The sequence below is a fragment of the Oncorhynchus nerka genome, linkage group LG28 (genome assembly GCF_034236695.1).
Source record: "Oncorhynchus nerka isolate Pitt River linkage group LG28, Oner_Uvic_2.0, whole genome shotgun sequence".
NCBI classification, from domain to species: domain Eukaryota; kingdom Metazoa; phylum Chordata; class Actinopteri; order Salmoniformes; family Salmonidae; genus Oncorhynchus; species Oncorhynchus nerka.
Window position 1 is genome coordinate 49,459,506 of NC_088423.1, and position 26,781 is coordinate 49,486,286.

At 43.2% G+C, this 26,781-nt stretch overlaps 1 protein-coding gene across 1 annotated transcript in view; it reads left to right on the forward strand.

Moving 5' to 3' along the window:
* The window catches only part of LOC115112727 (kinase non-catalytic C-lobe domain-containing protein 1-like), a 91,239-nt gene that overhangs the window by 12,576 nt on the left and 51,882 nt on the right, over nucleotides 1-26,781 (forward strand). The window contains exons 3-16 of the mRNA XM_065012861.1: nucleotides 7,747-7,805; nucleotides 9,390-9,536; nucleotides 10,097-10,214; nucleotides 10,327-11,108; nucleotides 14,123-14,237; nucleotides 14,508-14,579; nucleotides 14,793-14,854; nucleotides 14,942-15,100; nucleotides 15,564-15,641; nucleotides 20,244-20,331; nucleotides 20,463-20,655; nucleotides 20,803-21,542; nucleotides 21,817-21,955; nucleotides 23,542-23,813. Coding sequence (XP_064868933.1) covers nucleotides 7,747-7,805; nucleotides 9,390-9,536; nucleotides 10,097-10,214; nucleotides 10,327-11,108; nucleotides 14,123-14,237; nucleotides 14,508-14,579; nucleotides 14,793-14,854; nucleotides 14,942-15,100; nucleotides 15,564-15,641; nucleotides 20,244-20,331; nucleotides 20,463-20,655; nucleotides 20,803-21,542; nucleotides 21,817-21,955; nucleotides 23,542-23,813 — 3,024 coding nt within the window. The remainder of the gene's footprint in view (nucleotides 1-7,746; nucleotides 7,806-9,389; nucleotides 9,537-10,096; nucleotides 10,215-10,326; nucleotides 11,109-14,122; nucleotides 14,238-14,507; nucleotides 14,580-14,792; nucleotides 14,855-14,941; nucleotides 15,101-15,563; nucleotides 15,642-20,243; nucleotides 20,332-20,462; nucleotides 20,656-20,802; nucleotides 21,543-21,816; nucleotides 21,956-23,541; nucleotides 23,814-26,781) is intronic.

The following is a 26,781-nucleotide window of genomic DNA, read 5'->3' on the forward strand; positions in this document are numbered from 1 at the left end:
CTCTGAACTCCCTATACGTTGTCGCATCGTTGTCGGTGATCAGACCTACGACTGTTGTGCCTTCAGCAAACTTAATGATGGTGTTGGAGTCTTGCTTGGACACACAGTCGTGGGTGAACAGGGAGTACAGGAGAGATCTAAGCACGCACCCCTGAGGGGCCCTAGTGTTGAGGATCAGCGAGGCAGATGTGTTGTTGCCTACCCTTACCACCTAGGGGCGGCCCATCAGGAAGTCCAGGATGCAGTTGCAGAGGGAGGTGTTTAGTCCCAGGGTCCTTCGCTTAGTGATGAGCTTTGTGTGAACTATGGTGTTGAACGCTGAGCTATAGTCTATGAACAGCATTCTCACATACGTAATTGTGCCTTTTGTCCAGGTGGGAAAGGGCAGTGTGGAGTGTGATTGAGACATCTGTGGATCTGTTGGGGTGGTATGCGAATTGGAGTGGGTCTAGGGTTTCTGGAATGATGGTGTTGATGTGAGCCATGATCAGCCTTTCAAAGCACTTCATGGCTACCGATGTGAGTGCTATGGGGCGGGAGTCATTTAGGCAGGTTACCTTTCCCATTCCTGGGCACAGGGACTATGGTGGTCTGCTTGAAATATGTAGGTATTATAGACTCTGTAAGGGAGAGGTTGAAATGTCAGTGAAGACACTTGCCAGTTGGTCCGTACATGCTCTGAATACACTGCTGGTGCTCTTATGCATGCTTCAGTGTTGCTTTCCTCAAAGTGAGCATAAAAGGCATTTGGTTGTCTGGTAGGCTCGCGTCACTGGGAAGCTCGCGGCTGGGTTCCCCTTTGTAGTCCATAATAGTTTGCAAGCCCTGCCACATCCGACGAGCGTCAGAGCTGGTGTGGTAGGATTCAATCTTAGTCCTGTGTTGACGCTTTGCCTGTTTGATGGTTTGTCTGAGGGCATAGTGGGATTTCTTATAAGCTTCCGGATTAGTGTCCCGCTCCTTGATAGCTATAGCCTTTAGCTCGGTGCAGATGTTGCCTGTAATCCATGGCTTCTGGTTGGGATATGTACTTACGGTCACTGTGGGGACGACGTTGTCCATTCACTTATTGATGAAGCCGGTGACTGAGGTGGTATACTCCTCAATACCATTGGATGAATCACGGAACATATTCCAGTCTGTGCTAGCAAAACAATCCTGTAGCGTAGCATCCACGTCATCTGACCACTTCCGTATTGAGTGAGTCACTGGTATTTCCTGCTTTAGTTTTTGCTATTAAGCAGGAATTATGGTCAGATTTGGTAGAAAATGGCATTACACAATGTCATTACACAATGTCATACATTTTAATATTAGCTCTCTCCAGTCCCATGAGAGAGCATTAATGTAGGTTGTTTTTTGCAATCATATTGTTAGCAGTTTCATGACTGTCCTGATCAGGTCAGGTTACAGGAGACCACAACCCTACAGATTATCTTTCAACCCCAACAGAGGAGGAGAGATCGAGGGGTCTGAAGATTTGGGGGTTTTATGACCCCTCACGCCCCTGGTAAATCTCAGGCCACAGACAAATTCCTTTGTCCTGTTACTATGGAGAACCAGCCTCAGAACATTAAACATTAAATAAAGGGACTTTGGAACAATGGTTTCCGTCAGCCAAGGTCTAAATAGTAAACGAACCCAGAACGCAACACAAGTTTGAAGACAAAGAAATCCTTTTCTACCCAAGCTATGGATGAGTAGCTGTGTCTAAGCGAGTGAATTCAAGCCGGACCCCCTTAGCATCCAATCCCAGCGAATCGTGGTATCTAAAAGGTTTCATTCATACGCTGTGAGCTCTGAGCTTACAGAGCTGTCTGTCCTCAGAAGACCCCTTCCATAGCAAGGGTGAGGGAACAGACTCCTAAGCCAAAAGGACACTGACATCGGGAGGACGATCAGAGAGGTGCGCCGGAGAAGTGAGTCATCGAGCAGCTGAACGGTCCACGCAGAGAATCCGCGGAGATCATCCCCACGCAATTACATCATTATATTCTGACCCATAAGAGCGGCAGTTTGGGGCAAGGCTAGGGTTAGAACAAGCATAGCTGACAAATTCACCCAAATGTATATTTCTCTTGTATACTTTCTTTTTTTTCTCTCTCTTTGAAATCCCCATTTTGGGTAAAACGCGCCATAGTATGTTGGCCCGTTGTACTAAGTTCTAATCAATAACCTATAATGTGTTTTGTCTATATGTATCTTTTATTATCAGTTTTGTTTTTTAGTAAATAAATATTCAACTAAGATTGGTGTGGTACGAACTCATTGGTGAGACCCGGGTCCGTGCAGATTCACGGGCTATATGATGTTCAGAACGAGAATGGTAGAGTTAACTGGTTAATTAGCGGCTGTTGTAAAATTGATATTCTGATATTCTTTGAGTTAATTTGGGAAATAGAAACTCAATAAAAAACTAGTTTTCCATTGGTGCCCCAGGTTAATGAGTTAATAATTGCTTGATTCAGAAACTTTTAATCATTCGACGGACAACAGTCGTCACATTTAACTAATACAACGTCACGACAGCAGGGAGTACATTCCTTCACTCATTGAATTCACTGTAGTCTCCTTTCTACAATATGTATGTGTTTGCCTCTCTTGTTATATTATAGACCGAGCTAACTTGTGATTTGGCCTTACCTTGTAGCTGTTGATGCACCTGGAATAGAGTAAAGTGCTATTTTCAGATTGAGTGAATTTGCAATTGCCATTGTTCAATAAAACATTTTCTATAACCAAATAATTAACAGCACTTTATACAGCTATTTCCCTCTTCTCTTATGGATTGCTCGTTTTGCAGTAGTACAATCCACTCATATTTCAATTTCTTTCCTTCCTTCCTCACTCACCATCTCCCTTTCACATCCTTTTCCCCTCTTTCTTTCTCTCCACAATTCCATCCTGACCTCTCCTCTCATCTCTTCCCTCTGTCTTTGTCTCTACCCAGTAGTGTTCACTTCTCCTTGGCCGTTCGTTCTTACCCTCTGTAGTGTCTCTGGTTTGCCCTCCACCTGGGTTGGGAGCACCTCAGTCATAACTCCAGTAGTCAGAGATGGCACTGTGACGATTGGCCTATGTCCTCCATCACATAGTCTAAAGTCTTGCCTGGTCATGTACTGTATACACACATGATAGCAATCAAGCTATTATGAGAAGTCCATTTATTGTAAAAATGTGGGGGTTAGTCATGTTATCCGATGTCTTGAATGTTGATCACCTGTGAAAGGAAAGGAACAAGTTTAGAGTTGGTGGTCGAACTCAGACAGATGGTTTGGAGCTAAAATCTTTTGCTGTTTCGTCTCCAGTGAATATAGCCTAACTCTTTCTGTTCATGCAATTGATGAGAAAACGCTACTACTACATTGTGATAATGTGTAACAATTCAAATGTGAAGGTAGAAAATTAGTAAATTATTACCTTGTATTACTTGTTTAATACAGAGGGTTATCTGGTCGTTACCTGGTCAGAGTTTCCACCTTCAAACGGTGGTTGCGTTCAAGAGTGCATAGTTTATTCGGGAGTATGGGTAATGCAGAAGTTGCTAATTCCCGGGGGGAAGGTCATCTTTGAAGCCCTATGTTATATTTATGCATTAAGCATGGTTTAGCACTTTGATCGAGTTCGATCTGAACATGTCTCTGTATTTCACTCCTTATGAATGCTAGTTTTCATGATGTGAAATGACATCTTGTTCTCATTGGTCAGAGGCATGATGGGTAGTCCTATTTAAACCCTGTCTTTTCATTGTTTGAGAGAAAGAGGGAGGGCAAGGTTGGCATGCTGCCGTTGACAGGTGTTATTGAGCCTGGGTTTTCTTTAATAATATACTGATTCAGTTCAGTTTGGCTTTGATCAACCACCAGTTTGTTATTTTTGTTTGTAAATACAGTGGCAAGAAAAAGTATGTGAACCCTTTGGAATGACCTGGATTTCTGCATAAATTGGTCATACAATTTGATCTGATCTTCATCTAAGTCTCAACAATAGACAAACGTAGTGTGCTTAAACTAATAACACACAAATTATTGTATTTTTATTGTCTATATTGAATACATAATTTAAACATTCACAGTGAAGGTTGGAAAAAGTATGAGAACCCCTGGGCTAATGACTTCTCCAAAAGCTAATTGGAGTCAGGAGTCCGCTAAACTGGAGTCCAATCAATGAGACGAGATTGGAGATGTTGGTTAGAGCTGCCTTGCCCTATAAAAACACTCACCAAATTTGAGTTTGCTATTCACAAGAATCATTGCCTGATGTGAACCATGCCTCCAACAAAAGAGATCTCAGAAGACCTAAGATTAAGAATTGTTGACTTGCATAAAGCTGGAAAGGGTTACAAAAGTATCTCTAAAAGCCTTGATGTTCATCAGTCCACGGTAAGATAAATTGCCTGTAAATGGAGAACAGTTCAGCATTGTTGCTACTCTCCATAGGGGTGGCCGTCCTGCAAAGATGACTGCAAGAGGACAGTGCAGAATGCTCAATGAGGTTAAGAAGAATCCTAGAGTGTCAGCTAAAGACTTGAAGAAATCTCTGGAACATACTAACATCTCTGTTGACGAGCCTACGATACGTAAAACACTAAACAAGAATGGGAGGACACCACGGAAGATGCCACCACAAAAAAACATTGCTGCACATCTGAAGTTTGCAAAAGTGCACCTGAATGTTCCACTGGGCTGCTGGCAAAATATTCTGTGGACAGATGAAACTACAGCTGAGTTGTTTAGAAGGAACACACAACACTATCTGTGGAGAAAAAAAGGCACAGCACACCAACATCAAAACCTCATCCCAACTGTAAAGTATGGCGGAGAGAGAATCGTGGTTTGGGGCTGCTTTGCTGCCTCAGGGCCTGGACAGCTTGCTATCATAAACGGAAAAATGAATTCCCAAGTTTTTCAAGACATTTTGCAGGAGAATGTAAGGCTATCTGTCTGCCAATTGAAGCTGAACTGAAACAGTTTTGTAAGGAGGAATGGTCCAAAATTCCTCCTGACCATTGTGCCAGTCTGATCCGCAACTACAGAAAACGTTGAGGTTAAGGTTATTGCTGCCAAAGGAGGGTCAACCGGTTATTAAATCCAAGGGTTCACATACTTTTTTCCACCCTGCACTGTGAATGTTTACACGGTGTGTTCAATAAAGACATGAAAATGTGGAATTGTTTGTGTGTTATTAGTTTAAGCAGACTGTGTTTGCCTATTGATGTGACGTAGATGAAGATCATATCAAATTTTATGACCAATTTATGCAGAAATCCAGGTATTTCCAAATGGTTCACATACTTTTTCTTGCCACTGTACTTGTACAGTCTCGTCGGCTATGCTAAGTCTAATCCTCACTTTGCTAATAAAAAGTCTCACTCTGGGCATAAAGAACCAGATCTGCATTGTTGCCTCCTCACTGTTAAAATTCAACCGCATGGTCAACTTCACAAGCCCCAAATCTAGACCTGACCTACTAAACAGTCTCTAGCTGTGGGAAGAGGCATTATCCCTACTTTCAACCCAGCACAAACAATGGCCTACTTAAGACTGAAAAGGCTCCGCATCGTGACCCAAGGCTTTGATCAGGAGTTAGCTGCAGTCTCATTAGTCTGGGTTTGTCTCTGAGCTATTGAATAATATAAACTCAGCAATAAAAGATCATTCGTAAAAATCCATATAACTTCACAGATCTTCATTGTAAAGGGTTTTAACACTGCTTCCCATGCTTGTTCAATGACCCATAAACAATTAATGAACATGCACCTGTGGAACGGACGTTAAGACACTAACAGCTTACGGTAGGCAATTAAGGTCACAGTTATGAAAACTTAGGACACTAAAAGAGGCTTTTCTACTGACTCTGGAAAAACACCAAAGAAAGATGCACAGGGGTCCTGCTCATCTGCGTGAACGTGCCTTAGGCATGCTACTAGGAGGCATGAGGACTGCAGATGTGGCCAGGGCAATAAATTGCAATGTCCGTACTGTGAGACGCCTAAGACAGCGCTACAGGGAGACAGGACGGACAGCTGATCGTCCTCGCAGTGGCAGACCACGTGTATCAACACCTGCACAGGATCGGTATATCCGAACATCACACCTGCGGGACAGGTGCAGGATGGCAACAACAACTGCCCGAGTTACACCAGGAACCCACAATCACTCCATCAGTGCGCAGAATGTTCACAATAGGCTGAGAGAGGCTGGACTGAGGGCTTGTAGGCCTGTTGTAAAGGCAGGTCCTCACCACACATCACCGGCAACAACGTCGCTTATGGGCACAAACCCACCGTTGCTGGACCAGACAGGACTGGCAAAAAGTGCTCTTCACTGGCGAGTCACGGTTTTGTCTCTCCAGGGGTGATGGTCGGATTTGCGTTTATCGTCGAAGGAATGAGCGTTAAACCGAGGCCTGTACTCTGGAGTGGGATTGATTTGGAGGTGGAGGGTCCATCATCTTCTGGGGCAGTGTGTCACAGGATCATCGGACTGAGCTTGTTGTCATTGCAGGCAATTTCAACGCTGTGCGTTACAGGGAAAACATCCTCCACCCTCATGTGGTACCCTTCCTGCAGGCTCATCCTGACATGACCCTCCAGCATGACAATGCCACCAGCCATACTTCTCATTCTGTGCGTGATTTCCTGCAAGACAGGAATGTCAGTATTCTGCCATTGCCAGCGAAGAGCCCGGATCTCAATCCCACCTGTTGGATCTGAGGGTGAGGACTAGGGCCATTCTCCCCCAGAAATTCCACCCAGAACTTGCAGGTGCCATGGTGGAAGAGTGGGGTAACATCTCATAGCAAGAATGGACAAATCTGGTGCAGTCCATGAGGAGGAGATGGACTGCAGTACTTAATGCAGCTGGTGGCCTCACCAGATACTGACTGTTACTTTTGATTTTGACCCCCCCTTGGTTCAGGGACACATTATTCAATTTCTGTTAGTCACATGTCTGTGGAACTTGTTAAGTTTATGTCTCAGTTGTTGAATCTTGTTATGTTCATACAAATATTTACACGTGTTAAGTTTGCTGACAATAAACGGAGTTGACGGTGAGAGGGCCTTTCTTTTTTTGCTGAGTTTACAAACATTAGGAACACCTTTCCTAATATTGAGTTGTTTCCAAACAGTTTGACAGGGATGCTGGCCCATGTTGACTCCAATGCTTCCCACAGTTGTGTCATGTTGGCTGGATGTCCTTTGGGTGGTGGACCATTCTTGATACACGCAGGAAACTGTTGAGCGTGAAAAACCCTATGTCATGGAAAGAGCAGGTGTTCTTAATGTGTTGTGGCTTAGCACATGGTTTTATAACAGGCAACGTATTGTCAATTAAGACCGATACCAACACCACATGTAATAACACATTTATTACCATTTTTAATGAGCTGTGTTGTTGTGTGCTAATTCTGCTGGACTGAATTATGTCGATGTTGGCTTAGCACCTTCATCATATTTTTGGGGGGCATTTTCTGGGGGCATTATATGAGGCCTACCTCATATAATAAAATGTTTATTACACACTCGGCGGGTAGCCTAGTGGTTAGAGCATTGTGCCAGTAACTGAAAGGTTGCTCGATCGAAATCGGAGCTGACAAGGTAAAAATCTGTCCTTCGACCCCTGAACAAGACAGTTAACCCACTGTTCCCCGGTAGCCCATCATTGTAAATAAAAATGTGTTCTTAATTGGCTTGCCTAATAAAAAAAAAAAATGTAGACATACTTTTGAATGCTTGTCTTGCAGATGATCCTGAGGGATCGTTTATACCTCCAGAGTTTGACAAGACTGGCAGTACCTTTGAGGTAAGTGGATTATTTCACTACGAATGGCTACTTCGCAGTCTGTATTGCCTCTCACTGTAGCAGATGCTCAAAACAAACATGGGAGAAATCAAAGAAATCTATATCCTCTCTGTGTTTAGCAGCAAATACAGAAGATAACAATATGTCTCACTAAGAAAAGATCTCTTTTAGTATCGCTCTCATTCTATCTCATTAACTCGTTACATTTACTTTACATTTGAGTCATTTAGCAGACGCTCTTATAGTGTGTCCATCTTAAGATAGCTAGGTGGGACAACCACATATCGCAGTCATAGTAAGTACATTGTTTCCCTCAATAAAGTACTGTAGCTATAAGCAAAGTCAGTGCTAATAAGGGGGGGAAATAAATAATAATCTCTTCTCGCTCTCGTCTCACGTTCACTTATTTTAATTCAGATCTCCCTCAATCTTCTCTGTAATTCTCTGTAATTTCTCCCTCTGCGTTGTCACTCGTTGTAACCATGTAGCCCTATAAATTGATTTCCTGCCTAGTCTACATTTATCAGTTGATCAATTGCAGGTGTAATGTGTGTGTCATTGAGTACTAAATAAACCATTGTGTGTCTATGTTTGTCTAATTTATCTGCTCTTCCAATGTATGTGCTCCAAGTGGGATCAGCTGAGGCATTAGAAATGTCATTAATTATAGTAATTCTATTTCTATCGCTGGGACCTGCTTGCACACACAACAGGAAGTAAACATGTCCTTACCACAGCTGGTGGATTTAACATATTGGCTCTGTTTATTTGAGACAGACATTTTGACTTAGAGAGGCTTCAGCTAACTATTTTTGTTATGTGTCACACTTTGAGATCTGGATCTTCTGCCTTTCCCATATCCAACACATAAGTACGGGTCGCATTCCTTTTAATTGTTTGGAATCTTGTATCTTGTCTGAGATTTGGCCTAAAAAAACACCTAGTTCGGATTCATTCAGGAGCCAACAAGTAAGCCATAATTGCAACAAAGAGCTCCATTCCCCCAAGTAAAGCACAAGAAAAGGGAACTCTCACGGCATACAAAGAGACAGGCTCTGGTGAAATTTCCCATTTACGCGCTGTAATTTCATCCAATGAGATGAGATCCAAGGCAATATAGAGGGTTGATTATGTGTTTGTTAGTTAAGGCCCCAGAATACATTGCCTGCCAGACATGATTAATCTGAGGGTGGTCAAATGAGGGAGCAACTTGACCCTGGTCTTGGCCTGGCCTGCCGCAGCTTTATTTACTTCTTAATGGCCCGATGAATTACTTCCTCAACCAACAGCATGCCAACTAGGCTCGGTTTCCAGTAAGACCCCACAGAGTTGCCCAAAGGACTTGTGCTACCTATACTAATAATGTGAGGTTACAGTGATCACGGGATACAGTAGTGCTTCCTGGCTGTTTGTTTGGTGCTGACATGAGATCATAAATTACACATATTTTATGTTCTAAATCCCATATGGTTGAAGGCAAACATGTCTAAGCAGTGTCTAGTCGTTATATTTTATGATGAACAATTGCATGTGTCTGGTTCTAGGGGTCAGTTTAAGGTCAATGACTCTCTGTGTCTCCTCCAGGGACACATGTACTCTCTAGGTTCCACCCTCTCTGCTGCGCTGGACTTTGTCATTGAGCCAGAACTGGAGGCAGAGCTGGGGGAGGAGATTCAGAGACTGCTGGAGCAGATGCAGGAGAAGGGGCCAGAGGACAGGCCACACCCCCAGGTAAGGTCACCATCATGGATGACCTTTAATGGAGTGCTGTCTTTTACACTCTTATTATACAAATTATTACAGGTAATATGGTGTAAGAAATATCCGAATGGATTTTCTCTCAAGTAGTAATGATAGCACTATCAATAGTAGTAGTAGTATGAATAGTAACAGGCCTACTATAGACCCTTTGGCAAACAGATACAAGAGACATGACAAACTGATATGCAACTGTAATACTGTAGATGTGCACAGACAGTGAACATGAGCAGCACCGTGTGGAAGAGCAATGACAGTGCAATGCAGATAGGGAAAACCATAAAGAATGGATGATGTCACAGTCATGCATGAAACCAGAATTCTACACAGGGGATAAAACTTTAACATTAAGTGTATACCAGTTACAGGATGTATTTTCTTTTGGGAAACAAATTAAACTGTTTCAACACTGAGTCCTCAACATTGGAAGCATCAACGATGAAATGAAATGTAATAAAGACAAGTTGCGTCATAGAATACGCATGTTTGTGTTAGCTAATAAAGCTACAATATTATATGTATCTCACCCTCAGGACATCCTATCCCTTGCAGAGGAAAAGCTAGAACATACCTCTTCCACAGTCCTGTGCCGGAAACTCTCTTCTATAGGAAGAAGAGTCCTGTCAATCGAATCCGTTGCAACATTTCAAGGTTTGCCTTTAGGCATGAGATATCTTTGTGTATTTCTATTTAAACATCAATTTCTATTGTAGTCTGCTGTGGCCATAACCATACTAACTGTGTATCCATCCACCATCCACAGATGGGTGGGATGGCTCTTGGGAGGCTCGATGGCAGCAGCCCCAACCCAACTGGCAGCTCCACAAGAGCATCAGCTCTGAGGACAGTAGCTTCAAAGACCAGTGCATTGTCTCAGACACCACAGCTGAGAATCGAGACCCAAACGATCCCAATAGAACTCTCCGACATGACGTATGTGGGTCCTGGGACTCCACCCTGTGGGCTGATGGTATGGGGGATGTGGAAGAGGATGGATGTGTCATAGAGGAGGACATGTTTGGTTCGCAGTTGGATAGCAGATCTCAGAACAGTTCCCCTGTACGAAGGAGGGCTCAGGAGAGGGCTGGGAGGGTGAGGGGGGTTCTGAATCGTTCCTGCTCTGTCCCAGACTCCAATAATCCCCCCACACACCCGCCAACGCCCCACGAGGATATCAGTGTCAATGTATCGGACCTCACGGAGATAGGAGCTGAGGAATGCATGGGGCACGGGTCTGTTTGGAGCAAGAGAGGGGATAGAGAGACAGTCCCTTATGAGTACAGTGACTCCAAGCAATGGGGCTCAGTGAGAGACAATGAGATGTCAGAAGGGGACAGACATTCTCACATCCCCATATGTGGTGATAAAACAGATTCAGACGGTCAAAGTGGAACACGTGATGATCCCACTTTGGCCCGCCCTGCTCAAGACCCAGAAGTGTCGGTTGACTCTGCCTGCAACATGACTTTAAACTCAAACCTTTACACTCCAAATAATCACATGACTAAAAGCATGCTGTGCCTCAATGAAGAATCACAAGATGAGGTGAGTTCAAGTCTAAATTACACTAAATTATTTAATTGATCTGCTTTGAGCATCTACAGTTGTCACGGCTGTTGAATGAACTGGACCAAGGCACAGGGTGGTGAGCTTACATTTTCTTCTTTATTTGAAAAGACGCCGAACAAAACAATAAACATTACAAAACAAACCGTGAAGCTAAAGGCTATGTGCCATAAACAAAGTCAACTTCCCACAAAGACAGGTGGGAAAGGGCTACCTAAGTATGGTTCTCAATCAGAGACAACGATAGACAGCTGTTCATGATTGAGAACCCTACCCGGCCAAAATATACAAATAATAGAACATAGAATACCCACCCCAAATCACACCCTGACCAAACCAAATAGAGACATAAAAAGGATCTCTAAGGTCAGGGCGTGACAGTACCCCACACCCCACCTCAAAGGTGCGGACTCCGTACGCAAAACCTGAACCTATAGGGGAGGGTCTGGGTGGGCATCTATCTGCCCGCGGTGGCGGCTCAGGTGCGGGACGCAGATCCCGCTCCACCACTGGCTCACCCCACTTTGGTGGCACCTCTGGTGCGGGAACCCTCGTCGCCGACCCCGGACTGGGGACCCTCTGAGGTCAGGGCGTGACAACAGTGCATTCGGAAAGAATTCAGGCCCCTTGACTATTTCCACATTTTGTTATGTTGCTGCCTTATTCTAAAATGTATTTAATTTTTAAAAAAAAATCCTCATCAATCTAGACGTTCTTTGCAAATGTATTAAAAATTAAAAACATAAATACCTTATTTACATAGGCATTCAGACCCTTCGCCTCGAGATTCGAAATTGAGCTCAGGTGCACCCTGTTTCCATTGATCACCCTTGAGATGTTTCTACAGCTTGATTGGAGTCCACCAATGGTAAATTCAATTAATTGGACATGATTTGGAAAGGCACACACCTGTCTATATAAGGTCCCACAGTTGACAGTGCATGTTAGTGCAAAAACCAAGCCATGAGGTTGAAGGAATTGTCTGTAGAGCTCCGAGACAGGATTGTGGTGAGGCACAGATCTGGGGTAACTGAGCAATCGTGAGAAGGGGCTTGGTCAGGCAGGTGACAAGATCCCGATGGTCACTCTGACAGAGCTCCAGAGTTCCTCTGTGGAGATGGGAAAACCTTCTAGAAGGACAACCATCTCTGCAGTACTCCACCATTCAGGCCTTTATGGTCGTGTGGCCAGACGGAAGCCACTCCTCCGTAAAAGGCACATGACAGACCGCTTGGAGTTTGCCAAAATAGGAAACCTGGCACCATCCCTACGGGGAAGTATGGTTGTGGCAGCATCATGCTGTGGGGATGTTTTTCAGCAGCAGGGACTGGGAGACTAGATAGGATCAAGGCAAAGATGAACTGAGCAAAGTACAGAGAGATCCTTGTTGAAAACCTTGCTCTAGAGCACTCTGGACCTCAGACTGGGGGGAAGATTCACCTTCCAACAGGAGAATGACCCTAAGCACATAATCAAGACAACACAGGAGTGGCTTCGGGACAAGTCTCTTTATGTCCTTGAGTGGCCCAGCCAGAGCCTGAACTTCAACCCGATCAAACATCTCTGGAGAGACCTGAAAATAGCTGTGCAGCGATGCTCCCCATCCAACCTGACAGAGTTTGAGAGGATCTACAGATAAGAATGAGAGAAACTCCCCAAATACATTACATTTACATTTAAGTCATTTAGCAGACGCTCTTATCCAGAGCGACTTACAAATTGGTGCGTTCACCTTAAGACATCCAGTGGAACAGCCACTTTACAATAGTGCATCTAAATCTTTTAAGGGGGGAGGGGGTGAGAAGGATTACTTTATCCTATCCTAGGTATTCCTGAAAGAGGTGGGGTTTCAGGTGTCTCCGGAAGGTGGTGATTGACTCCGCTGTCCTGGCGTCGTGAGGGAGTTTGTTCCACCATTGGGGGGCCAGAGCAGCGAACAGTTTTGACTGGGCTGCGCGGAAACTGTACTTCCTCAGTGGTAGGGAGGCGAGCAGGCCAGAGGTGGATGAACGCAGTGCCCTTGTTTGGGTGTAGGGCCTGATCAGAGCCTGGAGGTACTGAGGTGCCGTTCCCCTCACAGCTCCGTAGGCAAGCACCATGGTCTTGTAGCGGATGCGAGCTTCAACTGGAAGCCAGTGGAGAGAGCGGAGGAGCGGGGTGACGTGAGAGAACTTGGGAAGGTTGAACACCAGACGGGCTGCGGCGTTCTGGATGAGTTGTAGGGGTTTAATGGCACAGGCAGGGAGCCCAGCCAACAGCGAGTTGCAGTAATCCAGACGGGAGATGACAAGTGCCTGGATTAGGACCTGCGCTGCTTCCTGTGTGAGGCAGGGTCGTACTCTGCGGATGTTGTAGAGCATGAACCTACAAGAACGGGCCACCGCCTTGATGTTAGTTGAGAACGACAGGGTGTTGTCCAGGATCACGCCAAGGTTCTTAGCGCTCTGGGAGATACAAAATACAGGTGTGCCAAGCTTCTAGTGTCATACCCAAGAAGGCTCGAGGCTGTGATTGCTGCCAAAGGTGCTTCAGCAAAGTACTGAGTAAAGAGTGTGAATACTTATTTAAATGTGGTATTTAAGTTTTTTTTAAATAATACATTTGCAGAAATTTCTAAAAACCTGCTTTTGCTTTGCGGTTATGGGGTATTGTATGTAGATTGATGAGGGATATTTTAGAATAGGCTGTAAGGTAACAAAATGTGGAAAAAGTAAAGGGGCCCGAATACATTCCGAATACACTGTACATAGTTTTAAATGCCTTAGTTTCAGAAAATGCCTTGTTTCAACTCTTCAGGCTGATTTTACCAGCCCAGATTGAGCCTATTTCTGGACTAAAAAGAACTTTCAGTGGTGATTTTGCATTGAGCATGCTTTTTAGCCCAGGAATAGGCTTAATCTGGGTCAAGGAAACCGGCACTTATTCTTTTACTGTAGTGTGCCCTTTGGGAGGGAGGGAGATGTTAACAGTGTTTGTGATTGATTGTGACATAGTGGATCTCTCTGAGGGATCTACTCACACGGAGTGGGCAGAGATGGTCTGTTAATGAGCTATGGGCCCTGTGTCATACCTGCCTCTCCACACTGCAGACGTACATAGACTACCCAGGTTAGTGACACATCTGTCTACCAGCCACTGATACTCTGCTCTGTGTAAACCAATTACATTATTTACTAAGCAGTAAGCATCCAATCCATCACCTTCTCTGGTCCCTGTAAACCACTTTTCTGTTGATGAAATTATTATGAGAAACGTCAAAATGGCAGTGGCAATAAATCATTCAAAACTTTGTTTAGTTTGACATACATTTTACAAATGTATTAACCTCTAAGGCCTACTGTTCTTTCTTCTTCATTTTCTTTATTTCCTCTCTGAAAGCATACTTATGCTTGGACACAGTGTACGTGGGTTGTGAGGGAGAAGTTCTCTTCTTGAAACCTAAAAACACAGGTATGGCTCTTTTTGCTTTATCCACATTAGTCAGCAATTGTCTCTGTCTGGAATGATAAAGTTACTTCAGCACTTTCCATATATTCTTTGTCTCTGTTTATTTACAACTGTTTTGAGTTAAACTATTCAAAAGTGCTCTTGCGCAAAGTGTCTGAGGAAATATTTATTTTAAATGTTATTTCATTCAATAATTAAACATGAATGTTATTGTAGGATCCTGTGATGCATTTTATCTGGCGCCTGAATTCCAGGAGCATGGAATTGTAACTGAAAAGGTTTGCCTCAACTTCTGACTTTAAAAAAAATAAAAGTAGATGTTTCTGAATACTGATTAAGTGGGTTTCATCTGTCTGTATGTTCAGGCCTGTGTCTATGGGGTGGCTGCCATCCTATGGGCCACTGCCAAGTTCAATCTGTCAGCCAACCAAAAAGTGGCTATGCCCAGGAAGTTGAAGAGGCTGCTGCTGGAGATGGCCAAGAAGACGCCCTTCGAGAGACCTTCCATTGTCATAGCTAAAAAGGTATTGATAGTTTCAGTTGTCAACCACTCTATTGAAAGCACATCTATCTATTCTTCTTTTGATCAATGTGTTAGTAACACTATTTACGTATGTAACATCTTTGCATTTTAATGGACAGCAGTCCTGACAAAATATTGTACTGTTCACCTTTTAATTTGTAAAAGTGATTATACTGAAACTACTAATAATTCAATTATCTCACATTGAAATGAAAGTATTTGTAGGAAAGCAGTGGCAATTGTTACTGAATGGACTATCCTGGTGAATGAAATAAAGTGAATGAATGAACAAATTAGCAAAATGGCTTTACTGTAAAGTGTGTTGCGATTTTAAATGCACTTTAAATCAAGTTTGATGAACAAAGGAATTAATAAATAAGCAAATGAATGAATGAATGAATGAAGTAGCTTAGGTGCTGAGGAAACAGATGTTCATGTGTTTCATTATGTTTCTGCTGTTACAGAGCTGTTGTGATTATCTATCATGCCAAGGAAAGAACGCTGAGACAGTGTGGATGAAGCTGATCAACAGAGTCCACCCGGTACCGCTCCATTGTACTACCCCAGATAGCACATAAAGTTCTGAGAACCAAATTTTTCTTAGAGCATGGTGAGAGTGTGGTTGTACTATGGTTATTTTGCATACAACCTTCCCACAATGCTCAGGGAATGTTGCAGGATAGTTGCTTGGATTTGGAACATTCTCAGCACATTTAAGGAACTTGACAAAATAATGTTATTTTATTGGTAATTCGTTACTTTAACAGAACGCTTCCTAAAAGTTCAAACCTGGTTACATTTAATAAAACATTTTGGTAATGTTCTAGGAATGTTCTCCAACTGGTTTGACACTGGGAAAGTCTCAAATAGTTTAGAGAACGTTAACAAACAACATTCTTCTGTGGGAATTTCAGTACTTCAGAATAATGTTTCCTACAGGTTTCCTCATGGTTCTATGTTCTCAGAACATTAAGAAAACTTTCCATAAAAACCACAAGAAAACATTACTAACATTCAAAGGACATACTGCTTTCCTGGGAACAGGCCCAAATCCCCTTCATTAGTGTGAAGAGAAGACAGAGAAAAAGAGGACGGTGGTCAGGCTGCCTTCTGAGAATTCGTAGGCGATTGAATAAACCCCCACTGCCTTCCATTCTACAAGCTAACATGCAATCATTGGAAAATAAAATTGATGACATACGAGGAAGATTAAACTACCAACGGGACATTAAAAACTGTGAAACCTTATGCTTCACGGAGTCAAAGCTGAACGACGACATTATCAACATACAGCTGGCTGGATGGAACAGCGACGTCTGGTAAGACAAGGGGGGGCGGACTAAGTATATTTGTGAACAACAGCTGGTGCACGATATCTAAGGCAGTCTCGAGGTTTTGCTCGCCTGAGGTAGAGAATCTTATGATAAGGTGTAGATCACACTATCTAACTAAAGAGTTTTCATCTGTATTTGTCGTAGCTGTCTACATACCACCACAGACCGATGCTGGCACTAAGACCGCACTCAACGAGCTGTATTCCGCAATAAGCAAACAGGAAAACACTCACCCAGAGGCGGCACTCCTAGTGGCCAGGGAATTTAATGCAGGGAAACTTAACCTCTTGCTTCTACCTGAGACGCTTGCGTCCCAACTAGAGCTCTGGAAATGCAAATGCGCTACGCTAAATGCTAATAGTATTAGTTAAAACTCAAACGTTCATTAAAATACACATGCAGGGTATCGAATTAAAGCTACACTCGTTGTGAATCCAGGCAACAAGTCAGATTTTTAAAATGCTTTTCGGCGAAAGCATGAGAAGCTATTATCTGATAGCATGCACCAATACACTACAACACAAAAGCCACGCAGAGGACGTAAACAAAATAATTAGCATTTCGGCGTTACACAAACCGCACAATAAAATAGAAAACAGTCATTACCTTTCACCATCTTCTTTGTTGGCACTCCTAGATGTCCCATAAACACTATTGGGTCTTTATTTCGATTAAATCGGTCCATATAAAGCCAAGATATCGTTATATGTAGACTGTGTGATAAACGAAAAAAACTGCGTTTTCAAAACGTAACGTCATTTTTTAAAATTCAAAAAGTCGACGATAAACTTTCACAAAACACTTCGAAATACATTTGTAATGCAACTTTAGGTATTAGTAAACGTTAATAAGCGATAAAATTCATCAGGAGGCGATGTAAAGATCATTAGCTGTCCGTCTGGAAAAATGTCCGGCTAGAAACTCAACTAAAATATCCGGTCCTAGACCTGAAGAAATACGGTGCCTTGCATGTGTTTGACCAAGAAAAAACTCGAAGGGAAATGACAAGACTCTAGACACCGTGTGGAAGCTGTAGGTACTGCAACCTCAGTCAATTAATTGTGGTTCACCTTTATCAATGGGTTCAAGTAGCGCATGGATATATTTTCCCATTTTCAGTGATCAGTTTTTCCTGTGCTTTTCGATGTAAATGCCGTTCTGGTAAAGCCACAGCAGTGATTTAACCAGTTTTATAAACGTCTGAGTGTTTTCTATCCACACAGACTAAGCAAATGCATATACTATATTCCTGGCATGAGTAGCAGGGCGCTGAAATGTTGCGCGATTTTTAACAGAATGTTCAAAAAAGTAGAGGGTAGAAGCAACAGGTTAAATCTGTTTTAGCAAATTTCTATCAGCATGTTAAATGTGCAACCAGAGGTTAAAAAAACTCTAGACCACCTTTACTCCACACACAGAGACAGGTACAAACCTCTACCTCGCCCTCCATTTGGCAAATCTGACCATAATTCTATCGTCCTGATTCCTGCTTACAAGCTAAAATTAACTTCTTGATGCACCCATCCCGTTAGTGGGATCATTTTCGTCAACATCCTCTGAATTGCAGAGCGCCAAATTCACTAAAAATATTTAATTTTCATGAAATCACAAGTGCAATATAGCAAAACACAGCTTAGCTTGTTGTTAATCCACATGGCATGTCAGATTTTAAGGAAAGCATACCAAGCGTTTATGTAAGGACATCTCTCTCAGCAGACAAAACATTACAAACATCTAGCAACCAAGTAGATTGGTCACGAAAGTCAGAAAAGCAATAAAATGAATCGCTTACCTTTGATGGTCTTTGGATGTTTGCACTCACGAGACTCCCAGTTACACAATAAATGTCCCTTTTGTTCCATAAAGATTATTTTTATATCCAAAATACCTCCATTTGGTTGGCGTGTTATGTTCAGAAATCCACAGGCTTGAGCGGTCACGACCGGGCAGACGAAAATTCCAAATAGTATCCGCAAAGTTCGTAGAAACATGTCAAACGTTTTTTTATAATCAATCCTCAGGACGTTTTTACAATATATAATCGATCATATTTTAACTGGACAATAGCTTCTTCAATAGGAGAGAGAGAGAAAATGTCTGCTCCACTGTTGCGCATGAAAAACGCTGCTGGCACCCAGCCATCCAATGATGCGATGTGATCTTTCTTGCTCATTTTTCAAAATAAAAGCCTGAAACTATGTCTAAAGATTGTTCACAACATGTGGAAGCCATAGGAAAAGGAATCTGGTTGATATCCCTTTAAATGGAGCTTTCAGGAAAAACAGCACCTCCGGGTTGGATTTTCCTCAGGTTTTCGCCTGCAATATCAGTTCTGTTATATTCACAGACAATATTTTGACAGTTTTGGAAACTTTAGAGTGTTTCCTATCCCAATCTGATAATTATATGCATATTCTAGATTCTGGGCCTGAGAAATAGGCAGTTTCATTTGGGTACGTTTTTCATCCAAACATCAAAATACTGCCCCCTACACTCAACAGGTTAAAGCAGGAAGCACCCGTGACTAGATAATTAAAAAAGTGGCCAGATGAAGCAGATGCTAAGCTACAGGATTGTTTTGCTAGCATAGACATGGAATATGTTCTGGGATTCCTCCGATGGCTTTGAGGAGTACACCACATCATTCATTGGCTTAATCAATAAGTGCATTGATGATGTTGTCCCCACAGTGACCGTATGTACACTACCGTTCGAAAGTTTGGGGTCACTTAGAAATGTCTTTGTTTTTGAAACAAAAGCACATTTTTTGCCTTTAAAATAACACCAAATTGATCAGAAATACAGCGTAGACATTGTTAATGTTGTAAATGACTATTGTAGCTGGAAAGGCTGATTTTTTAAATGGAATATCTACGTAGGCATACAGAGGCCCATTATCAGCAACCATCACTCCTGTGTTCCAATGGCACGTTGTGTTAGCCAATCCAAGTTTATCATTTTAAAAGGCTAGTTGATCGTTAGAAAACCCTTTTGCAATTATGTTAGCACAGATTAAATCTGTTGTTCTTTTTCAGACTTATTAATTATCTGGAGCGCCAGCATTTGTGGGTTCAATTACAGCCTCAAAATGGCCCGAAACAAAGCACTTTCTTCTGAAACTCGTCAGTCTATTCTTGTTCTGGGAAATGAAGGCTATTCCATGTGAGAAATTGCCAAGAAACTGAAGATCTCATACAATGCTGTGTACTACTCCCTTCACAGAACAGCGCAAACCACCTCTAACCAGAATAGAAAGAGGAGTGGGATGCCCCAGTGCACAATTGAGCAAGAGGACAAGTACATTAGAGTATCTAGTTTGAGAAACAGATGCCTCACAAGTCCTCAACTGGCAGCTTCATTAAATAGTACCCTCAAAACACCGGTCTCAACTTCAACAGTGGAGAGGCGACTCCGGGATGCTGGCCTTCTAGGCAGAGTTGCAAGGAAAAATACATATCTCAGACTGGCAAATAAAAATAACATATTAAGATGGGGAAAAGAACACAGACACTGGACAGAGGAAGTCTGCCTAGAAGGCCAGCATCCCGGAGTCGTCGCTTCACTGTTCACGTTGAGACTGGTCAGGAAATATTTTACCTGTCTGGAAACTTATAGCTTCGTTCCCAGAACCAATGGGAAACCAAACATGTACATTCCCACAACTTCCAAGGAACACAATGTGCTAGCTGGGACTGTAGCTAGTGTTTGAAACGGGTAGTGAGACACATACTGCCCATTGAAAGTGAAAGGGAGGACACATTGCTATTCCATTCTTGTCTGTCGAGGATAACTCCCTTCCTTACCTTTCAGCCACTCACAAAGGACATTGATGCAGAGGATCAGAATGGATTGGACAGTAGAGGAAGCTCAAGTCAGGAATCAACACATATCATGAGTGGTATGATTCATTAATCTTTTCAGACATTATGCTCAAGCGATTTTGTTGACCTTACTATCAGTACATCTACATACAGATTTGTGATCAAATTGTATTGATGTTTTAACTGTGGTTGTTGTAACTGTGTGTAGGGTTTGTGCCCATGGCTACTGAGAGCCGATTGGCTCCTGTACCTGGCCCTGTTCCCCATAGCTATCCAATCAGTGGAGCCCCCCAGCTTCCAGAGGCCTTCACCTCCCCTGCCACACACTTCACCCCCATCGTCCTGACCAGGGAGGGGGACACTGAGGAAGAAACTCCCCTGTCTGTTTCAGACATTGAGGGGTAAGCAGTTTGCTTCCTTTCTATGGAGATAAGGTACCAGTCATGGCATTATTTAAAGCACCATTGATGTTTTTGAAAGGTGGATCCAACCATAGTTTATTTATTGATTATTGAAATGTCATTCCATTTGTTCACGTTGTGTTGCAGGACTAGAGGCAGTGAAATCCAGCCTGTGCAAGAGGCCAAGCACCCAGAAACACCCTTACACCTTGAAGACCTACCCCTACCTCAGTCAGATAGAGACCTACAGGACACTGGACAGGACAGCCCTGTAAATCAAAAGAATGTGGTCACACTTCACTCCTCCTCCACTGCCTCCAGCAGCAGGACATTGGTCAACTCTCCACCTCCCGCCTCCCCCGAACTGAGCACCCAATTGTCTTTGTCTTCCTCTTGCCAATTGTCATCCTGCTCTCATCTGACTGGTGGTGGTGTTTTCAACAACTTCCTCTTGCGCCATGACCCACTAACAGGGGACCTAACCCTGGTGCCGGTGCAGATAACAGTCGCTGAGTCCCTCCATGGACTGGAGCTCAATCTGCCCCTGACCTCAAGCTCCAGCTTCTTCCAGGGTCAACCTACACATCCTGGTGTCCCTAGAGACCACCTGACCCCTGGTCAGGGAGCTGAACCCCTGCAGTCTTGCCTTAATGGAAGCACTTGCAGCAAACCCTTGGACTCCTTAGTGTCAATGTCCCAGCCCCATAATGGAGAGGAAGGTCCAAGGACAGGAGAACGTGAGGATGAAGCCCTATCAGAGTCCCATGGACCTCCTCAGGGAGACTCCCATCTGATGCACCCTTCCCTACAGGAAGTTATTGGCCTGCTCAGGGCAGAGTTTGCCATTGATGGCTATCTGGAGAATGGTTTGGAGGATCTAGCAATGGGTAAGTAACATAGAGATGAATATTCACTCTCTCAAACATCACATTTAGCCTATGGTCCCAGTTCTGCTTAGGCTGTTTTGTCAATTCCTACCGTTCTTGTCACGCCAGTTGGTAAGACGGAACAAACAAATATGGCATCAAGCTAGTATCTCTGTTTTTTCCCCTGGTGGATTTGGTTCGGTTAATTGGTTTGTAGAGAGATACTACAGTTGTGCCATTAAATGTATGATCACTGCTGTGAACTTGTATGACAGGCTTTCTGTGTTGTTCAAAGGGGAGTATATCCTGTCTCTGAAGGACCTACAGTACCAGACGTTCTGCAATGTTGTGAAAGAGAAGTTCTGTGACCTTTCATGGGATGAGGACTTATTGGGAGTGCTCCACTGTGTGGTCAACTACAGCCAATTCTCTCTGTGAGTGTGTCAATGTTTCCCTGTTTTATTGGTGATACAAGCACAGGTCTTCTCTCAATAACAGAAGCCTAACAAGGTAAACGATACAAGTGAAAAAAGAAAGTCACACTTTCATTTATATAGACAGAAAGCATTAGCAACCACTGATCTTGTTCTTTCGGACAACACTTTATCTCTAGTAACACTTTACACTTACACTCTTGGTTAAACAAGCAATAATACCTGTGTTATAAAACTGTCTTTAGCTGACTGTCAATAGTATCAGAAGGATTTTTGCTCTCCTCAAAAGTATTCTCTGTCAACAAGCTTATCCAGCCAACAAGCTTAGTTTGTCTCTATGAGCAGGGGAGAAGCGCAAAATTGGCAGTGTTTTGGTTTAGAATTTTAATTTCTCTCATGTGAGTCCTCAACAACAATAAACCATTTAGATTATACCACCCCTCCTCCCCTTACACACGCGCACGCACGCACACACACACACGCACACACACACACACACACACACACACACACTCACACACACTCTACTCATAATCAGCATTCACAGAAGATTCACTTCAGACACACTTCCGGTTGCTCCTTTTTTTTCCAGCAGGAAAGGTCCCTATGGTAATAGCTCATATCGTGTTTTTTTTTGTCTCAAGAATATTGGCTTGGCACCATTGATGAGCTACTTATGGTTCTTCCTGCCTTGTCTTTGAAACAATCTTAAAGATCCTGGAGGTGTGTACCTAAATGAAGGAAAAAGTGAAATAAGGACTTGCCCCTTTTTGTTAATTAATCTGCAGACAAAGACAGATGGAGGGGCACATGAGAGTGTGTTGAGGAGATGTGCAGCTTGTCCCATGGTTGCCATGCTCTTAAAACACATGGGGCAGTGTGTTGAGAGAACCTTTAATCTTCTGTGGTAATGCGACAGACAGACAGACGAATAGACAGACACTCTCCTCTGAGTGGGACTTCTAGACTGTAAGCTGGAGAAGACTGTCACCACTAGGGTAGCTCATTGGCGAAGTCCTGATGCTGCTGGATCATTGCTTTGGATACAAACAGTTTTGGACAACTCAACCTCAGTTGTCAGGAAGCTGCTAAACGAGACAAAAAGGATTGATTTGTTTGTTTTGATAGCTAATTATTGATTGGTTTGTTTTGATTCATTCATATGTGTTGGCCTAATTAACAAGTCTGATTATGCCTGTGAGGAGTGTGCTAGTCTCAATTGTATGTCTAGATTTCTCATAATATGATTATTTGTCTGTGTTTTCATATTGACTGAGTTGTTATTCTCACTATTTTGTCTGCATTGTTTATGTTGTGTCTAATTACTGTCTGTGATGCTTCAATGACTTTTCAGTCTGAGCTCTTGTAGTCTGCCTTCTGTTTTATTGAATTAGTGTGTTTTGTCTAAGAAAGTTGCCTAAGTTGTCTTAGTTCTTTGTGCTTTTGTCTGTGTTTGTTATGTGTCTGTCTAGTTGTCTGTGTGTGGCTGTGATGGTTGTGGCTAGCTGTGACTGGCTGACTGTTGTGTTGTGATCTCTGTCTCCCTCTCTTTCTCTCTCTGGCTGCTGATGTGCCACATGCTGCAGAGGCTCTAATGAAGAGTCACCATCAAAGCCTTGGCAAAGGGCATCCATCTCACCTCTGAGTGCTGCTGGCTGGAGAGGGGAGGAGAGGGACGCACCCCGGCATGGTCATGCCGACCTGAATGGCAACCTGCACCACAGTGGACCTGTAGCTTCAGATGCATGGGAGAAATGTCAGAGAGACCAGAGACCCCTGTCTACATACAGAGTAACAAAGACTAGACCTGAACATAGAGATGCCGTATCAGAGGAAGTTCAACATAATGGCTGCCCAGGTAGGAAAGAAAATATATTAACTTCACAACTGGCATCACTGTTACCTTACTTCACAACTGTCATCACTCCCAGCAAGCACATTTGGTTCCTTGGAAGTTGTGGCAACCTACCTTTGTGGTTTCCCATTGGTTCTGGGAACAAAGCCATACGTTTCTTGACTGGTAAAACAATGTTTTTTAAAGGACGGACAAGAATATCAATCAATCAAATGCATTTATAAAGCCCTTCTTACGTCAGCTGATGTCTCAAAGTGCTGTACAGAAACCCAGCCTTTAAACTTCAAACAGCAAGCAATGCAGGTGTAGAAGCATGGTGGCTAGGAAAAACTCCCTAGAAAGGCCGTCACTTAGGAAGAAACTTAGAGAGGAACCATGCTATGAGGGGTGGCAGTCCTCTTCTGGCTGTGCCGGGTGGAGATTAAAAGAGAACATGGCCAAGATGTTCAAATGTTCATAGATGACCAGCAGGGTCAAATAATAATAATCGCAGTGGTTGTAGAGGGTGCAACAGGTCAGCACCTCAGGAGTAAATATCAGTTGGCTTTTCATAGCCGATCATTCAGAGTATCTCTACCGCTCCTGCTGTCTCTAGAGAGTTGAAAACAGCAGGTCTGGGACAGGTAGCACGTCCGGTGCACAGGTCAAGGTTCCATAGCCACAGACAGAACAGTTGAAACTGGAGCAGCAGCACGAGAAGGTAGACTGGGGACAGCAAGGAGTCATCAGGCCAGGTAGTCCTGAGGCATGGTCCTAGGGCTCGGGTCCTCCGAGAGAAAGAAAGAGTGAGAAAGAGAGAGAGAATTAGAGAGAGCATACTTAAATTCACACATGACACCGGATAAGGCAGGAGAAATACTCCAGATATAACAGACTGACCCTAATCCCTCGACACATAAACTATAACAGCATAAATACTTGAGGCTGAGACAGGAGGGGTCGGGAGACACTGTGGCCCTGTCTGACGATACCCCTGGACAGGGCCAAACAGGCAGGATATAACCCCACCAACTTTGCCAAAGCACAGCCCCCACACCACTTGAGGGATATCTTCAACCACCAACTTAATATCCTGAGACATAGCCGAGTATAGCCCACGAAGATCTCCCCACGGCACGAACCCACCAACCCGGACAGGAAGATCACATCAGTGACTCAACCCACTCAAGTGACGCACCCCTCTTAGGGACGACATGGAAGAGCACCAGTAAGCCAGTGACTCAGCCCCTGTAATAGGGTTTGAGGCAGAGAATCCCAATGGAGAGAGGGGAACCGGCCAGGCAGAGACAGCAAGGGCAGTTCATTACTCCAGTGCCTTTCCGTTCACCTTCACACCTCTGGGCCAGACTACACTCAATCATAGGACCTACTGAAGACCTACACAAGACGTCTCTCACAAGGGTAGGCAGAGCATTCCATAAAAATGGAGCTCTATAGGAGGAAGCCCTGCCTCCAGCTGTTTGCTTAGAAATTCTAGGGACAGTAAGAAGGCCTGCGTCTTGTGACTGTAGCGTACGTGTAGGTATGAACGGCAGGATCAAATCGGAAAGATAGCCAGGAGCAAGCCCATGTAATGCTTTGTAGGTTAGCAGTAAAACCTTGAAATCCTCCCTAGCCTTAACAGGAAGCCAGTGTAGCGAGACTAGCACTAGAGTAATATGATCAAATGTTTTGGTTCTAGTCAAGATTCTAGCAGCTGTGTTTAGCACTAACTGAAGTTTATTTAGTGCTTTAGAGCATTGCAGTAGTCGGATAGCCGGAAAGTAGAGCATTGCAGTAGTCTAACCTAGAAGTCACAAATGCATGGATACATTTTTCTGCGTTATTTTGGGCAAAAAGTTTCAGATTTTCGCAATGTTACGTAGATGGAAAAAAAGCTGTCCTTGAAACAGTCTTGATTTGTTCATCAAAAGAGAGATCAGGGTCCAGAGTAGCGCCGAGGTCCTTCACAATTTTATTTGAGACGACTGTACAACCATCAGGATTAATTGTCAGATTCAACGGAAGATCTCTTTGTTTCTTGGGACCTAGAACAAGCATCTGTTTTGTCTGAGTTTAAAAGTTGAAGATTTAGCCTGTTCTGGGAATGTTAATATTTAGGTTGCAGGGAGGTTCTGAGAACATTTTATTATGGTTCCCTGAAAGTTTTCCCGGGAGGTTTTATTAACCTTCTGAGAACAGAAATGATAGGTTATTTGATGGTAATTAAATAATGTTCTGAAACAATTTTTCAATAAGGCTTTTAATAACACTGATCGCTTAGTTTGTGTTTACTGTCATTTGCGTGGGCATTAATCATTTTCTTTGTGGCACGGCTTCAGTGAGATTCAAACCTAGGATCTTCTGTTTTCTATCCATGGAATTAGTCCACTGCGCCACCAGTATGGAGCTAGCTTGCCGTGTTCTTTTAACTAATAAAAAGCTGTTCATTTTAGTCTATTCAAACAGACACTGTTTCAAAGGAAACAAGCGCTCATTAAGATCAAGAATGGCCAATTAGTAGGCACGGCCAACACACCTGAACACATTTAAAGAAAATAATCACCTATTTTGAATGTTAAATTGTTTTTTAGCATCTCTGAGTGATGTTCTATTGATTCCCTTCCCTCATTTAATGTTTTTTCATGTAAAATACCAGTCAAATGTTTAGACACTGTCACTCCCTGACCATAGACAGCTTTTTATTCTCTATATTGGTTAGGTCGGGGTGTTACTAGGGTGGGTTATCTAGGTTATTATATATCCATGTTGGCCTGGTATGGTTCCCAATCAGAGGCAGCTGTTTATCGTTGTCTCTGATTGGGGATCATATTTAGGCCGCCATTTCTCCATTGTGCTTTGTGGGATCTTGTTTATGTATTGTTGCTTGTGAGCACTGCATAGTTTCACGTTAGTTTTGTTCTGTATTGTTTTGGTGAGTTTCATTTATTAAACATGTGGAACTCTACGCAAGCTGCGCCTTGGTCCGACA